The sequence below is a fragment of the Tribolium castaneum genome, chromosome 2 (assembly GCF_031307605.1).
Source record: "Tribolium castaneum strain GA2 chromosome 2, icTriCast1.1, whole genome shotgun sequence".
Taxonomy (NCBI): Eukaryota; Metazoa; Arthropoda; class Insecta; order Coleoptera; family Tenebrionidae; genus Tribolium; species Tribolium castaneum.
Genome location: NC_087395.1, coordinates 1444540 through 1461389, shown reverse-complemented (window position 1 = coordinate 1461389; position 16850 = coordinate 1444540). Strand labels below are relative to the sequence as shown.

General features: G+C 31.1%; 3 protein-coding genes across 3 annotated transcripts; all 3 read left to right on the top strand.

The window, feature by feature from the left end:
• Positions 1–288: 288 nt before the first annotated feature.
• Stip1 (Stress induced phosphoprotein 1) lies at positions 289–7320 on the top strand. The gene is made up of 3 exons (XM_015984573.2): positions 289–395; positions 447–1524; positions 6643–7320. The coding sequence occupies exons 1-3, from the start codon at positions 387–389 to the stop codon at positions 7173–7175; spliced, it is 1620 nt and encodes a 539-aa protein (XP_015840059.1). The 5' UTR covers positions 289–386; the 3' UTR covers positions 7176–7320.
• Positions 7321–8028: 708 nt separating this feature from the next.
• Positions 8029–11051, top strand: LOC657056 (hypothetical protein). The gene is made up of 6 exons (XM_015984580.2): positions 8029–8185; positions 9347–9755; positions 9828–9937; positions 9993–10094; positions 10155–10603; positions 10667–11051. The coding sequence occupies exons 2-6, from the start codon at positions 9721–9723 to the stop codon at positions 11015–11017; spliced, it is 1047 nt and encodes a 348-aa protein (XP_015840066.2). The 5' UTR covers positions 8029–8185; positions 9347–9720; the 3' UTR covers positions 11018–11051.
• Positions 11052–12146: 1095 nt separating this feature from the next.
• LOC103314722 (THAP domain-containing protein 1-like) lies at positions 12147–16782 on the top strand. The gene is made up of 6 exons (XM_064355121.1): positions 12147–12601; positions 13493–13822; positions 13871–13969; positions 14020–16143; positions 16193–16337; positions 16387–16782. Exons 1-4 carry the CDS (start codon positions 12531–12533, stop codon positions 14225–14227), a joined length of 708 nt encoding a protein of 235 aa, XP_064211191.1. The 5' UTR covers positions 12147–12530; the 3' UTR covers positions 14228–16143; positions 16193–16337; positions 16387–16782.
• Positions 16783–16850: the final 68 nt, after the last annotated feature.

Below are 16850 nucleotides of genomic sequence, written 5' to 3'. Positions count from 1 at the left end.
AACTCTATTGTCCTCTTTAGCCTTAATGCTCTATCTGCCTATATTTAATTTTGTTTGCCTTGTTTTTATTTTTTCTGAAAACTGCGCACTCTGGTGACAATAACAGAACTATCGTGTACCGAGACAGGCAACCAACAATACACTATTTTTTTAATTTTGATTAAAAAACTATTTTCAATGAAATTACCGTTATGTACGTTCTTTCACTAGTAGAATAATGTAATTGAAACAATGTTACGCTTGATTAATTAATAAATTGTCTGAAAATGTCAAAAAATATATCCCTTTTGACAGATCGTGTGGTGGGGGAATCTTCAATGACTGGAAACTTCTCGAATAAGAATCGTCGAGAAACGTGTTTTTGTGATTATTAAGTGCCGGTCAAAATGGAACAAGTAAGTACACATTTATTTAATGCAAAAATCCTTTTACGATGTTTCGTTTAGGTCGCCGCTTTGAAAGACAAAGGCAATGCCGCACTGGCCGCCAACAAGTTCGAAGAGGCAATCAAACACTACACCGAAGCCATCAAACTCGACCCCTCGAACCACGTCCTGTACTCCAACCGTTCCGCCGCCTTTGCCAAAGCCAACAACCACGAATCGGCTCTCGAAGACGCCAACAAAACGGTCGAACTGAAGCCCGACTGGGCCAAGGGCTACTCGCGGAAGGGGGCTGCCTTGGCCTACCTGGGGCGCCTGGACGAGGCCATCGCCACGTACGAGCGCGGCTTGCAGATCGAGCCCGCCAACCCCCAGCTCCAGGAGGGGCTGCAGGAGGTCAAAGCCCAGAAAACAGCCAAGGGGTTCCCCAATCCTTTCAACCGACCTGACCTCATGGAGAAGCTTCGCGGGGACCCCCGGACCAAGCCCCTGCTCGATGACCCCAACTACGTCGCGACGCTCCACATGCTCAAAACAAACCCCAATCTCCTCGGCCAGAAACTACAAGACCCCAATATTTTGACCACGTTGAGTGTCTTGATTGGAATCGATCCGGGGGAAGAACCGATGGAGACCGAACCGGTGTACACGCCACCGAAGAAGCCCGAACCGAAGAAAGAACCCGAGCCGGACTTACCCGAGAACAAGAAACTGGCGAAAGCGGCGAAGGAACAAGGGAATGAATTTTACAAAAAGAAGAATTTTGAAAAAGCGATCGAGTTTTATAATCAGGCGATTGAACACGATCCCACCGATATCACGTTTTATAATAATTTGGCGGCGGTTTTTTTCGAACAGAAGGATTACGATCGATGTATTAAGGAGTGCGAGAGGGCTATTGATATAGGGAGGGAGAATAGAGCCGATTTTAAATTAATTGCAAAGTCGTTTCTTAGGATTGGGAATGCGTATAAGAGACTAAAGGATTATCAAAATGCGAAAATTTATTACGAAAAGTCAATGTCCGAACATAGGACGCCTGAAATTAAAACTCTGTTGTCCGATGTTGAGAAGATTATCAAAGAAGAGGAACGGAAAGCTTATGTTAATCCAGAATTAGCTGAAAAAGAGAAGGAAATTGGTAAGTTTTAATTTTCGATGGAAAACAAGTTGGTAAAATTGCATAATGTGTGGCTCTATTTATTGAGCAAGTGAACATGCTCAGGTTCCTTGTTAAAATGATCAATTTTTAAATAAAAACACGAATTTCAAAGTAATAAAAAAGTTTACTCAATTACCAAAAATTTTAAATAAAGAAACATCTATTAGCTGTTTCAAAACTATAAAAACACCAACCTCGCATTTTACTAAATTATTTTTAAAAATAAGGTTGATAAAACTGTAAAGTAATTATTAATAATTTGTCATTGAATCCACAAATTACATTATCTATTAACTTTTTGAAGTGCATGAATAATTTATGACAGTTAGTTTTTAAAGAAAATGCGACGTTGGCGTTTTTATAGTTTTGAAACAGTTAATACTTACATTTTTATTCATACAATTTAGAGCATTTACTTGCAAAATTTGAAGTAAAAGCTTTTACTTAATTTTATTCATACGGCCCTTTTTTTATCGGTTTTTATTTTTTCTTCAGCTGTCATTTCGAATTCGTAAGAAAAATCATTGCAAGTTCATATAAACGCGAACTATTTAATTAAAATTCTAATTATTAGAACATTTTTTGATTTTATTTTAGAAATTGTCACCAAAAACTAGAAAATGATTTAACAATTTCTTCACTTTTTACCGATTTCTATTGCTTCTTAGTTATATATATTTTTTGTAAAATTACGTAATTCTTGACTAATTTTACTTAAGAAAAAGTGGTTATGTAATTAACAAATTTAGATCAAATTTTTCTCTGAATGTAATTAAAAAAAATCACAAAGTAGCAAATTTTAAATAAAACAAATGTGCCAATCTTAATTGCAAGAGCAAATAGTTTTTATTTTATCTAAAAGGTTTTTATGTTTTCTTTAGCTGTTGTTACAAATTTGTAAGAAAAACCATTTAAATTCTGATAAACTCGAATTATGAAATTAAAATTTTGTATATTAGAACATTCTTAAATTTTATTTTAGAAATTACCACCAGGAATTTAGAAATTTGCCCAAACCTTTAAACGCTTGGTTTTAAATTAAAAAAAAAAGCGATTTAACAATTTATCTGCATTTTTGGCCGATTTTTGTTGCTTTTTAGTTGTATATATTTTTTTTATTACGTAATTCTTGGCAAATTTTTCTTAAGAAAAGTGTTGTGTAATTAATAAATTTACATCAAACTTTTCCTGCCCGTAAATTAAAAAAATAAACATAAAATAGCAAATTTAAATTAAAAAAATGTACCAATCTTAAACCCAAAAAATACTAATTATGGTATTGCCAACCCGATGGCTATTTGACACTTGATTACAAGAACAAATATCTTTATTTTATCCAAACGGTTTTTATTTTTTCTTCTCCTGTCACTTCCAATTTGTAAGAAAAATCGATTAAATTCGGATAAACGCGGATCATTTAATTAAAAATTTATTTATTAGAACATTTTAAAAAAGAAATTAAAAATTTTTTGAACAAATTATTAGAACGCTTGGTTTTAAAATTAGAAAATCATTTCTATTGCTCCTTAGTTAAAATTGCGAAATTTTTGACATTTTTTCTTAAAAAAAGTGGATATTTAATTATTAAATTCAGGTCAATTTTCCTCTGCCTGTAAGTTAAAAAAATACACATAAAATAGCAAGTTGTTTTAGACAATTTTATACGAAGGGCTTCATCATTCGGTTCCTTAAATAAAAAGCAATTGCTTCTTACAAAATACGGCAAGAACAAAAAAAATGTCAGTAATTTTATTTTATTTTTTATTTTAATTATTTTGCTTTGTCTTTAGTTACATTACTTTTATCTTTTTTAAATTTTGTTTATTTATTTTGTCGAGATCTCTGAAAATATGTGAATTTGTTGCTCCAAAACATTTTTGTTCAAAAGACTCAAACTTTTTCGTTATATAATTGTATTTCCGGCATTCGAATATACAGGTTGAGTCTAGAAAAAGTATTTTTTACAATATCTTAAAAACTAATTTGTGGAAATGTAGAATTTTGGCTTGTGTTGCTTAAATCTCTTGAGTTAAATGAATTTTTGCGTCAAAAACAATCCATTTTTCTTGAAATTATCAAAAAAAAATTGTAATATAGTTCCATTTAAACGATTTGTTTGTTTGTTTCGAAGAAAACTTTCGAATTACGATGACATGCTAACACAATAAATTGATTACTTCATGAATCGCCAGTTATCCGACCCTTTATTTAATTTATTCTCTATAAACAAATTGCTATAATTTGAAAATTACTTAAACAAACTACGGGATTATCCAGGAATTGTTTATTTTTTCATGCACAGTTTTACAAATTTACACCATTTTTTTGTAATCCTTAGTTTTTATGAAAAATTTTTTTTTGTTAAATACAACTCTGTGACAAAATTATTGCATACTTCTAAATTCATAAATATGGACTTATGCTTTTCGCTAATTATTTTTTTTAAGAAGATAAAAGAGAATATGCCCTCTTGTTCTTACCAATCCAATAATAACATAACTAATATGTTTTCTTGTTTAAAAAAAATCCCTAAACTCGTTGTAATTACTATTTTTAGGTTCTACTAAAAATTCTTAGTTAAATATATTTTTTCTAAAATTGCGTAATTCTTGACTAATTTTACTTAAGAAAAAGTGGTTATGTAATTAATAAATTTAGGTCAAATTTTCTCTGACTAATTCTTGACTAATTTTACTTAAGAAAAAGTGGTTATGTAATTAATAAATTTAGGTCAAATTTTCTCTGAATGTAATTAAAAAAAATCACAAAGTAGCAAATTTTAAATAAAAAAAGTGTCAATCTTAATTACAAGAGTAAATAGTTTTTATTTTATCTAAAAGGTTTTTATTTTTTCTTTAGCTGATGTTACAAATTTGTAAAAAAAAACATTTAAATTCATATAAACTCGAATTATGAAATTAAAATTCTATATATTAGAACATTCTTAAATTTTATTTTAGAAATGATCACCAGGAATTTAGAAATTTGACCAAACCCTTAAATGCTTGGTTTTAAAATAAAAAATAACGATTTAACAATTTCTCTGCATTTTTGACCGATTTCTGTTGCTTTTTAGTTGTATATTTTTTTTAATTACGTAATTCTTGGCAAATTTTTCTTAAGAAAAGTGTTATGTAATTAATAAATTTACATCAAACTTTTCCCGTCCGTAAGTTAAAAAAATTAAAATAAAGTAACAAATTTAAATTAAAAAACTGTACCAATCTTAAACCCAAAAATTACTAATGTATTGCCAACCTGACGGCTATTTGACACTTGATTACAAGAACAAATAGTCTTTATTTTATCTAAACGGTTTTTACTTTTTCTTCACCTGATACTTCAAATTTGTAAGAAAAATCGTTTAAATTCAGATAAACGCGGATCATTTAATTAAAATTTTATTTATTACAACATTCTTACACTTTATTTTAGAAATCATCATCAAAAATTTAAAATTTATTTGAACAAATTCTTAAAACGCTTGGTTTTAAAATTAGAAAATCATTTCTATTGCTCCTTGTATTTTTTGTAAAATTGCGTAATTCTTGAATAATTTCTCTTAAAAAAAGTAGATATTCAATTATTAAATTCAGGTCAATTTTCCTCTGCCTGTAAGTTAAAAAAATACACATAAAATAGCAAGTTATTTTAGATAATTTTATACGAAGGGCTTCATCATTTGGTTCCTTAAATAAAAAGCAATTGCTTCTTACAAAATACGGCAAGAACAAAAAAAATTCAGTAATTTTATTTTGATTATTTTGCTTTGTCTTTAGTTATATTACTTTTTTTTTTTTAATTTTGTCTATTTATTTTGTCGAGATCTCTGAAAATATGTGAATTTATGGCTCCAAAACATTTTTGTTCAAAAGACTCAAACTTTTTCGTTATATAATTGTATTTCCGGCATTCGAATATACAGGGTGAGTCTAGAAAAAGTACTTTTTTACAATATCTTAAAAACCAATTTGTGGAAATGTAGAATTTTGGCTTGTTTTGCTTAAATCTTTTAAGTTAAATGGATTTTTGCGTCAAAAACAATCCATTTTTCTTGAAATTATCCAAAAAAATTGTAATATAGTTCCATTTAAACGATTTCTTTGTTTCGAATTACGATGACATGCTAACACAAAAAATTGATTACTTCATGAATTGCCAATTATCCGTCCTTTTATTTAATTTGTTCTCTATAAACAAATTGCTATAATTTGAAAATTATTTAAACAAACTACGGGATCATCCAGGAATTGTTTATTTTTTCATGCAAATTTTTACAAATTTTCACCATTTATTTTACACTTACAAGAAATTATAAGTTATTTCCAAGGCACATCTTACGAAAATTAAAAAAATGTTTTTACGGTTTTCAATTTTTCTTTACAAATTTGTAACCTTTGGTTTTTATGAGATTTTTTTTTTGTTAAATACAATTCTGTGACAAAATTATTGCATACTTCTAAATTCATAAATATGGACCTATGCTTTTCGTTAATTATTTTTTTCAAAAAGATGAAAGAGAAATTTTAGGTTCTACTAAAAATTCTTTTCTAAACATTTATTTTACATTATTTTAGATTTCACTTTACATCTTCTCAAAATTCTTTTTTTTATTCGTTTCAAATTTTACTTGAATATTCTCTTGCTTTGTTTCTGTATTTTCTTTTAGCTTTTGCTTGATTTTTTCCGTTTCTTATTATTTTTTAAAACCATTTCTTTACAATTATTTTATAGATTCTTCAAAATTATTTCATAAACAAATTTTTTACATTTTACACATTTTTCAAATTCTCTTTTAGATTCGACTCTACGTCTATTCTACTTTTTTAATTATTTTTTGGTATTTTTTCTGTATTCTTCTCGAGATTTTTTTAATTTTATTTTAATTTTTTCAATTTAAATTTTTTAACAGTATTTATTTGTATTTGGCCTCCAGTTTTTTTAATAGATTTGTAAGTACATATTTACCTCTACATATTGAATAATTAGATAATTCGATGTTACCAACTTGTTTTCAGTTTCATTCGGATCGGAATGTATTCATTGCTACCAACTTAATTTAACTCAAAATTACAAAAACAAAAAAATTGTTTTCAGGTAATGAATTATTTAAGAAAGGTGATTACGCCACTGCCGTCAAACACTACACCGAAGCCATCAAACGCAACCCAGAAGACGCCAAACTGTACAGTAACCGTGCTGCCTGTTATACAAAACTAGCTGCCTTTGATCTTGGTTTAAAAGACTGCGACAAGTGCGTTGAGCTCGATCCGAAATTCATCAAAGGTTGGATCCGAAAAGCACACATTTTGCAAGGAATGCAACAACCGACCAAAGCCATGTCAGCTTTCCAAAAAGCGCTCGAAATCGATCCGAATAATGCCGAAGCTATTAACGGATATAGAGCATGCAGTATAGAAAATGCGAGCGGTTCAGGTGATCCTGAAAAGATAAGACAACGTGCGATGGCTGATCCTGAAGTTCAGTCGATTTTGAGAGATCCCGCAATGAGGATGATCTTGGAACAGATGCAAAATGATCCAAGAGCTTTGCAAGACCACTTAAAGAATCCTGATATAGCTGCAAAGATACAAAAGTTGCTAGAGTCGGGGCTTATTGCTATTCATTAATTTTTGGTTTAGTGATGAGGAACGTGCGATTATGTTTGTGTTGAATAGCGATCGAAGCGCATTTAGAGTGGTTGCAGTATCCAGCGTTTGATCTTTTTACTTAGCTTAATAACCGTTTAAGTAATAAATTTACGTTTTTAAAGCACATTTCTATTTATTTACTTACCAACAAGTCTGACCACAGTGCCCTCTACTTACTGATTATAACTTATAAGTATTGTATTCATTTCTTTTGTAATCATTAAATTAAGCTTCAAGTCTCTTCAAGTTGATTTTATTTAATGATTCAAGTTCAAGCACTAAAATCTCACACTAATACTACTTGTCTTATTTAAAAAAATATAGCATTTTTTTGTTGGTGTTTTAAATTAATGTTTTCACTATTTTAAAACACGCTTTCCTTAGCAACGTGTTGTAAATTAAACTGTTCTAACAAAAAAAAATTGAATAACACTAAAATTTCTTGGGTATCTAGGTACGAAACTCGCATTCGCTCGTTGCATAACGTCAGCCCTCGAAATATTTAAGCTTGTGTTTTCATATTCGTATTATTAATAGCTATAAAACATATAATAGGGTTTATAGAAAGCTTTGTCAAAATTTAATTCGTTGTTAAAAGTTAACACGAATGGACCAATTACATTTGTTCAATTTGGTCACATGATCACGCATTTAATTGCGAATTAAATTAATAATAATATTAAGTTTGTTGATAAAAAAAATATCAATCAAAAACCAAGGTTGAATTATGAATTCTTGAAAGTGCAATGTAATTTAATATGACTCTCTGGTTGTTATTTATTAATTTTGTTGTGAACTTGGCGTTTGTTCCGTTAGCACCTGGTATTTTTCGCAGTTTTCGATTCACTTATCTTGACAACTGTCAAAATAATAACAAAAATTTGTGGTTATGTTGTGAAAATTTGTAATTTTGGAAGAATTAATGGACAATTGAGTGATGTTTTGCAAAAAATGAAACCAAAAACAATCAGCTGAACTGATTTATACAAGTAAATTTTGTGTTTTGTGAAATAGCTGGAAACGAATTTCTTCCTGCTGTTCCTAGGACCTAGAACCTCAACAAAAGGCAAAAAGTGTATTAAAAACATTTCGTACAGTTTTTATTAATAAAAAAGCTAAAAATAAATAAGCATTGCTAAGGTTTTTGAAAAAATGATAATTATAAATAAACTGTTGAGAAAATGGCAACAGCGCATTTGCATTTTTTGGGGCGAAATAGATCATAAATTTTTAAAGGAAAACAAAATCTGTGTTATAATAGATTCCAGTGCCAAGAAAACCCACCAATTTAAGTAAGCAAAATAATTATCCACGTTTTCATCCTTTTCACATTTATTTTTTTTCTGTTTTGTTTGTTTGTTTTTCTTGGCACTAAATTTGTCAATGGTATTCAACATAACACAGAATTATTTTCTTCTGAATAATGTCTAGTTTTCTGCCCTTTTTGATCTCAAAAATTTTATAAATGCGACGTTGCCTTTTTTGCTAAACGATTGAAATGGATTTCAATTGTTTAATTTTAGACAAGTTTTATTGTTAAGAAGCAGTTTTGTTTACTAGAAAACAAGAAACCCCAAAAAAACTTCTATATTGGCCAAAAAATAGAACAGCAAGGTCATTTCTGGATTGTCAGTGATATACAGACTGATCCAGAAATACTGAGTCTGTTGGCAACACTGGGCTTAAATTTTTAAGGATACCAATAGAGTACGTTTCCAATTACCAACAATTTAACATTCTTGTGGGGTTGTACGTCAAATAATTGTCAAGAAAAATCAAATTCAGTTGCCATGTTGCAAATTACGAGCACAAATTCTTTCAAATCTGTTGCCAACAGACTCAGTATTTCTGAATCAGTCTGTATAACGTTTTGTTGATTTAGAAAAGTGAACTTTGACTGTTCTACAGTGAATTTTTTAATTTATGAAATTTAATTTTTAAAGAATTAGGATTTATAATACGGTTTTTACATTTTTTTACAACTCAATTTTCTAAAACATTTTTTTAACATTAATGATGAACTTCTAGGAACAGCAAGAATTAGAAATGCCAACCAACATCGCATTTTAGCAAATACGTTGTTTAAATAATGTTGATAAAAAATTATGCAATAATAGCCATTCTTCTAAAATTTTTCTCTTTTCTTGCAGTTAGAGAATTTAAATGAAAAATGCGATTTTTGCCGAAAAAAACATCTCGTCGAGGTTGGTATTTCAGAAAGAACAGGTTAGGTTATTGTTTATACATATTTGTTGATTTCCGAAACGTGAAAATTTAAAATCTAATTACTAATAGCAAAAGTTATTATCATATTCCTTTCAGATCAGAAACAATTTCTCTGGTTGTCAATAATACGACGGAAGACTAAGTTTTTCTTCTATATTTGAAGAATATCTAATTGAAGATTTTATGAAAACAGTTTTCATATTTTATTGGTATTATTGGCTTTGTAAGTTTTTATAATGCAAAGAAGAAAAAGATGACCTTGATTATAATTCTTTTCTGAACTTAAAAGTTTTTGGAAATGAGTTCTCAGGCAATGGATAATGAAGCTAAAGGGTAAGTGTTTTTGGCAATAAAAATTCTCAGTTCCTAATAAATAGTTTTCCAACTCATTATTGTTTTTTACAGATACAAAATGCATCATCTTGTCAGAAATTCTAACACCGGACTATTAGAACTACATGAAGAACTGACAGAAGAAATTTTAAAAAATGGAAGCATTATTCGTTCGAGTTGGAGTCAGTTATAACCAACTTTCGTAAAAATTCTAACTATTTAGAATGGTGATTTCAGGTAGAGAATCATTGGTTGAGCATAAAAAACAACTTGAATTAAGCCAAGAAATTAAACCAGAACCTCCTGAACAAAAGGAACCGCAAATAATTCAAACTTACGGTAATTTTGATTGACTTGCAACGTTCGTTCGTGCGCTAAAATGCCATTTCAACTTTTTAGCACAAGATGATTTGCTAACTGAACCATACATAAAAGAAGAAGTTGTGGTTGATGAAGAATCATCATTTGATGCACTTCCGGACGTATTTCCTAAAGAAGAAAACATTGGGCAAGACCCTCTCGAAATCACAAGATACGAAGCGAGCACTAGCGAAAATTTCGACAAAAACAAAACTCTCTTATCGCTATCAAAATTTTTAAAAACCAGTCGTAAAAAAATAACAATGGACGAGTTGGAGCAGTTTTGCATCGAGAAGAAATGTAAAGTGATTGTGTGCAAAAATGATAGAAAGAAACTGGGCCTTGTGAGCAATCACCTAAAAATGCAACAACAAATCATCAAAAAAATGGATAAGAAAAAAGTTGAACGGTTACAACAAGGACCGTTTCGTTTAGATGTTAACGAATCCATGCGAAGTTTACAAGTTTCGGACGCACCAACAAGTCAAGTAAGTGTTCAATTATGATACAAGGTATAAATGGCACATTTTTTCCTCTACTTCATTTTTTAGCCTTGTAATATTTTATTTCCTTCTCCGAAACCAATTAAACGTCTTAAACCTCCAACACGGCCTACTTTAAGTGCCAGAAAAGTGGGAACAGATGTTGTTCTCAAATGGAGAATGCCTCATTGTTCTAGTGATGTTTACGCACCTGTTGCAAGCTATGAAGTTTATTGCTATATATTGACTACAAGTAATAAACGTCACAAGTGGCGGAAATTGTCCAAAATGGAAGCATCTCCCATTTTTACGACTTTAACTTTAAAGGATATTGATGCTGAGGTGATCAATTCTTTTGTAGTGCGTGCGATTGATATTTATCAAAGGCGGGGTTTGTTTAGTAAGGTTGTGTCTGTTTAAAAAATTTCTATTACATGCTTTAAATAAATCATAACTGTGTTTTTATAATTAATCCCTAAAAACAATGAACTTGAATTTATTTCCTTCTAGCCTTTGGAACATGGATTTGTTGCAAGAAAGTTAAAAATATATTAATTAGCACAAGCACATTTTTTACAGAAAAAGATGGACGAAGATACCGATAAGGAAACAGAAGAAAAAAAATCCAATCCTTACGACAGTTTTAAACTAAATGGAGAACCCCGTAAAGGGAAGAAAACTAGCAGTTTTTGTTCGTTTTGTAATCACCATCTTCAGCGCAATCACTTAGACGAACTCGATCTGCAAAAAATTCTTTCATTGCTCACGTTTGAGGAACAAAGGCAACTATTTAATTAGCAAAACTACGAAAACCTATCATCAATCAACAAGTTTTACCGTGCACTAATTGCTTGGGCCTTTTTTCCTGAAAACAACTTTGGAGACGATCGAAAAAATTGTACTTAAAACAAATATTACATAAAACCGAACTAACAATAAGCAAAAAAAATATGATTAGTTTATAACATATATATTCCACTTTATGTAGTGTTATAAAGTTTTTGCTCAGTCTGTTTATAATTTAACTGTTAATACATGGAACATTGACAAGTACATTACAAAAAAATGAAGATATCACAATACATACAATTTTCTTGGAATTCGCAAAATACGAAGAGTTTGTCTTATAACTTTTGTTTAGTTTGAGATAATTTTTACAAAAATTTTCATTCAAAACGTCTTAAATGCGTGGAAATGTAAAAATAGCACGATCTGTTTAACTTTTCCGCCTTTTTACAGAAAAACGTATTAGGCTTGACTACCAGAGAGCGCTGCAATCTTAGTTACATGTTACCAACCGAAGCAAACATTTTGGATCATTCAGTACATAACCAGGCCCCTGAAAGTGTATACAAATTATGTGTTCACGGGGAGGGGTGGGGCAAAGGGGGGAAACGGCTAAAATAGTTCGTGCACTCCAACTTAGAGGTCGCGCCAGTTGCAAAGAAATCTGTAAATTTAAAGGAATCTGTCACACATTTTGCTAGAAGTAAAGAAGATTCACTTAAAAATAATCGACGTGCGCACACTTCTCTTTTTAATTTATAAACAGCCGATTATTTTGCTATCGTTGCGGTTTTTGGCGACATTTTGTTTTAATGTGTTTCAAAGACTTTAGAAAACGATTTAACGTGATTTTTTGGATGTTTTTGTGATCAAACGTCTCTACTTTTATATGGATCTTTTATTTGAATCTAGTGTATAGTGCAATGATCTGAGAGAATGTGTAGATGCAGCGTGAAGAGAGAGACGTTGTTCACTACACTAACATGAGATAGCGAATGCGATCAGCTGGGTATGGTCAAAACACGGTAGTTTGACAGCTAGGTAACTGATTTTGTATGCGCTGGGAGCTTTTCGTTTTACCACGTTTTACAAGATTTTGATTATCCTACTTGCGTTTCGACTTGTGTTTTGTGTTCTTGTGTACGAAATGCCTGCTACTTGTGCAGCATATGGCTGTACAAACCGCCATAAAAAAGGGGGGAACATTTCTTTTCACAGGTAAGTTGTGCCACAGATTCAGGTTATGCGGCACCGATTGCTGCAATTAACTTATATTACACTATGCTATGGATATTCGGAAATAAAATTAACTAGACGCCCTCTGGTGATGACTTTTGAACTATGTCGAAAACAGTAAAGAAATTTTCGTAATGCCACATTTAACTGACATTTAATGAATTGTTCAACAATTTTGAGTGTATAGTGTTAATTACTTACAATAGAAAGAATTACTTTAAAAGTATGTGGTAGTAAATACTAGCGTTGACTTTGGTTCTGTAGTTTTTCGTGGTATAGTGTTTATTGTTGGAACTTGAAAAAGTGGATAAAAAGTGAAAAATATTTAAATTTTGATTACAAAGTGTTATCAAACAGTTGTCTAATTAAAGATTATAAGTAATGGATCACAGCGAACACAAAGTTTGGCTCAAGAAACCAATAAATTAGTGAAGTGTTATGAATTTTAGGTTAGAATTTTCCACTGAAAAAATCATGAAATGCTGCGGTAAATCTACAAAACTACAATAAAGATTAACAACTGCTGATACATTTAAACGTAAATTATGCCAAAAGGTAGGTTCTTCAATGTCTTTGTAATAATTTTCCAATAAAGAAAGTGAACCAAACAGTCATTCGTTATTCGTGTTTTCCTCGTCATCTCTCATTTGTCAACATAAGTTTCTTGCATCAAAGATGCAATTATCATTCCGCATAGGCAATGTAATCATTGTGAAGCCCCAAAATTCGTACAACGCTCAAAATATCCGAATAAACATTTTCCCGCCATTTATGGTTACTGTTTTCGACCTAGCTCAGTGGCGCCCCCAACGGTACTTTTACTTCCGAATACCACTGTATAACAAACATATAAAATCTAATTAACCTCCGTAGTTTTCCAAATGATGAAAGTTTGCGACGAAAATGGGTAATTGCCATGAAAAGGGAACATTTCGAACCGTCAAAATATTCGAAGCTGTGTTCAGATCATTTCAAAGAGGAAGACTTTGTTTTTACTTTTGGCTTAAAAACATTAAAATTGGGCACAGTGCCTACGATTTTTAATTTTCCATCGCATTTATTAAAGAAGGAACCCAAGGAACGCTCCACTAGGCTCCGAAACTTTGAAAATGATGGTAATTCTGTTGAGACATTGGTTGAGACGGTTGTGACCAATGTTGTGACAGAATCAGAAACTGGCGCATCTGAAGTATCTGTGACCAGGTGAACTAAAAATATATTTTTAACAGAAGTTAATAAAACAAATTTCAGTTCTTCCACTTCCCATCAAGAGCAGCAGCCATCAACCTCCACGGTACCGAAAGAGACTTTAGAACCACAATTCGTTTCAAAACAAGAAGGCACAAAAAGGTATATACATTATTAACTTTTTTTATTAAGAGACTAATAAAAAAGTTTAGAAAAAGAAGTCAGCCGATATATGTAGGAGATTTTTCTGAGGCAGATATGGAGAATCCAAAAAAAGCCAAACTTATGTGGAAAATATCTAACAACACCATTGTTAGACAGAAGAAAACAATAGCCTATTTACGTCAAAAGGTTTACAGGCTACTGAAACGAATTAAGTCTTTGGATCAATTACAGCTGAAGAAAAAGCAAATTTGGTGAGGGGTTGCTTGCTTATGCTGCATAAAGCTGGCGTTAAGGTCATCTCGTTAACCTTTGATGGTGCTGCTACTAATTGGACCATGGCATCTTGTTTAGGGGCGGATTTAGAAATTTCAAACATGAAAACTTTTTTCTTGCACCCTCAGACACAGGAAGAAATTTTTATAATTTTTGATCCATGCCATATGGTCAAATTATTGCGCAACGCTTTGGGAGACTGGGGTGCAAAAACCGAAGAATTTTGTGGCAATTTTTTAAAGAGTTGGTAACACTCCAGGCAAGTCAGGAGCTACATTTAGCTACAAAAATAAGATCTCGGCATATTCACTATCATAATGAAAGTGAAATTAGCTGTGCAAGTCTTCAGTACAAGTGTCGCGGATGCGTTGGAGTACTGCAATAAAGATTTACGACTGGCACAGTTTAATGAATTGTAGACCAACTCTTTGATCTCTTTAATACCAGAAATTCTTTGAGCAAGAATATGTTCAAGAAACCCATGACTGAAGGTCGCTTACCTTTTATTACATCGTTTTTCAAAGAGGCGAAATCATACATTGTGGGTCTAAAAACTGTAGAAGGAAGTCAACTTGTTTTATCTGCCCGGAAAAAAGGCTTTCTTGGGTTGATAATTAACATGACTTCTTTCGAAGGAATTGTGCAAAAATATATCATAGAAAAGAAATATTTGTCATACCTGCTTACCTACAAGGTAAGCCAGGATCACATAGAAACTTTTTTCTGTGCCATTAGATCCCGAGGCGGTTTTAACAATAACCCGACAGCTTTGCAGTTTGAAGCAGCTTATAAAAGGCTTTTGATCCATGTCGAAATATCATCAAAAGCAACGGCAAATTGTTTGCAACAAGACGAAACTTATATTTTGAACATTTCGTCAAATAAACAAAGACAAATAACGTCGGTTATTGATAACTTACATGAAGTTGACGATAACATTGACGATGCATGTGACGAAATTATTAATGTGGTCGACCAATCATTGTACATTTCGGACATTATTGGATACATTTCTGGGTTTATTGTTCGCAAATTGAACAATAAGATTAATTGTCAAATATGCTGCTCTGCATTGGAAGACAATTTGATCTGTTATAAATTTTTGAACAGGAAAAATAAGGGGGTTTGATTAAACCTTCTGCAGATGTTTTTTTAATCTGCAGAGCTGTCGAAAATGTATTCAGAAATTATGAGATGATCTCATCAGGAAACGTTATTTTACGGCTAATATATTTAACAAAAAAACAACTGAAAATTTGTGAATTATTTGTTAAACTGAATGACCACATTCTGGATCAAGATCCTCTGAACAATCATTTGTTGCAACTTGTAAATTTAATTTTAAAAACTTTTTTTACGATTCGGTTGCACCACAAAAATATGTCAATCAATGAAACCAAAGAAAGAATTCGGCACAAATATTCAAAATTAATTTTATTTAAAAATCAATGAAAGCCGTTTACTTTGCGTTTTTTCTCCTTGTTGTAATCTTTAAACTGTTTATGCCGCAATAATAAAATTTTAAATTAGAATTCACGTTTTTGTTTTATTTAAATAGTTTTAAAGCTAGAAGTGCTTAGTTTTATTTGTACTATTAACATCTACCAATAATACATGAATTAATAAATCATTCGTTGTGTATAAAGCGTTTTTTTTTTCAATTTTATACGTGTTGCCAATGCAACGCAATGAGAAATTGACCAAACCCACGTGATCTCATTATTGCGTTCTCCGTCTTTGTTGTGAATTTCCCCATCATGTTATCTCTCTCACATGTTGAAGTCAATGTTCAGTTAAGCCGAGATACGCAACGCTTCATCCATACAATTCTAACGTCATTGGTATAGTGTGAATTACAGTGTTTTAATGAAGGATGAATCAACTTAAGGCAAATTAAGGTAAACGTTACTGAAAGGTGTCTATACAACAATTAATTGCGATTTCTAGAGATTAATATAATCATATTACACCAAGAAGGATCACACAAACTTCTCTAATGAGGGAATTTCTTGATGTTTAGAAGATGAAGACCGTCCTTGGAGATGATTGGAAATTGGGATGTAATTGAAAATTCCATGAAGAGGAGTTAAATGTAATGTGCAGTAATTATTATATCATAATAATAAATAAATTTATTGTAGTTGCGAAGCTAGTATTTTGTGAAAGCAGGGAGTTTAGGACTTGCTATGGTTCAAGGTTTTCAAATCCGCCATGTCCCTCTATGTCTTAATCTTTTATGTTGTTTTACACAATCTTATAACGCCTATGCCGGTTAAAAAAACAAGGTTTTTCCTTTTTGTGATTGCTTAATTTAGAAACTAAGTGAAAAAACGTATTCTACAAGTTTTATACAAGTTAAACAATATTAAAGACTCCTATTATAAATTTAAATGATTACATGGTAGTTTTAATCAGTTAACTTTCAGTTATAGTTATGTATATCAGATATGTGGCTTTTTATTTAAAATAATTTTAGCACACTTGTAATTCTCTTGTGTTTGAGTAATTTACTAATAACTATGATGCAATCGAGATTACTTTTAAAAAATTTCAAAACTTATCAAGAACTTTGACATCAAACTCTTATAGTACGTGTTAGGGCCGC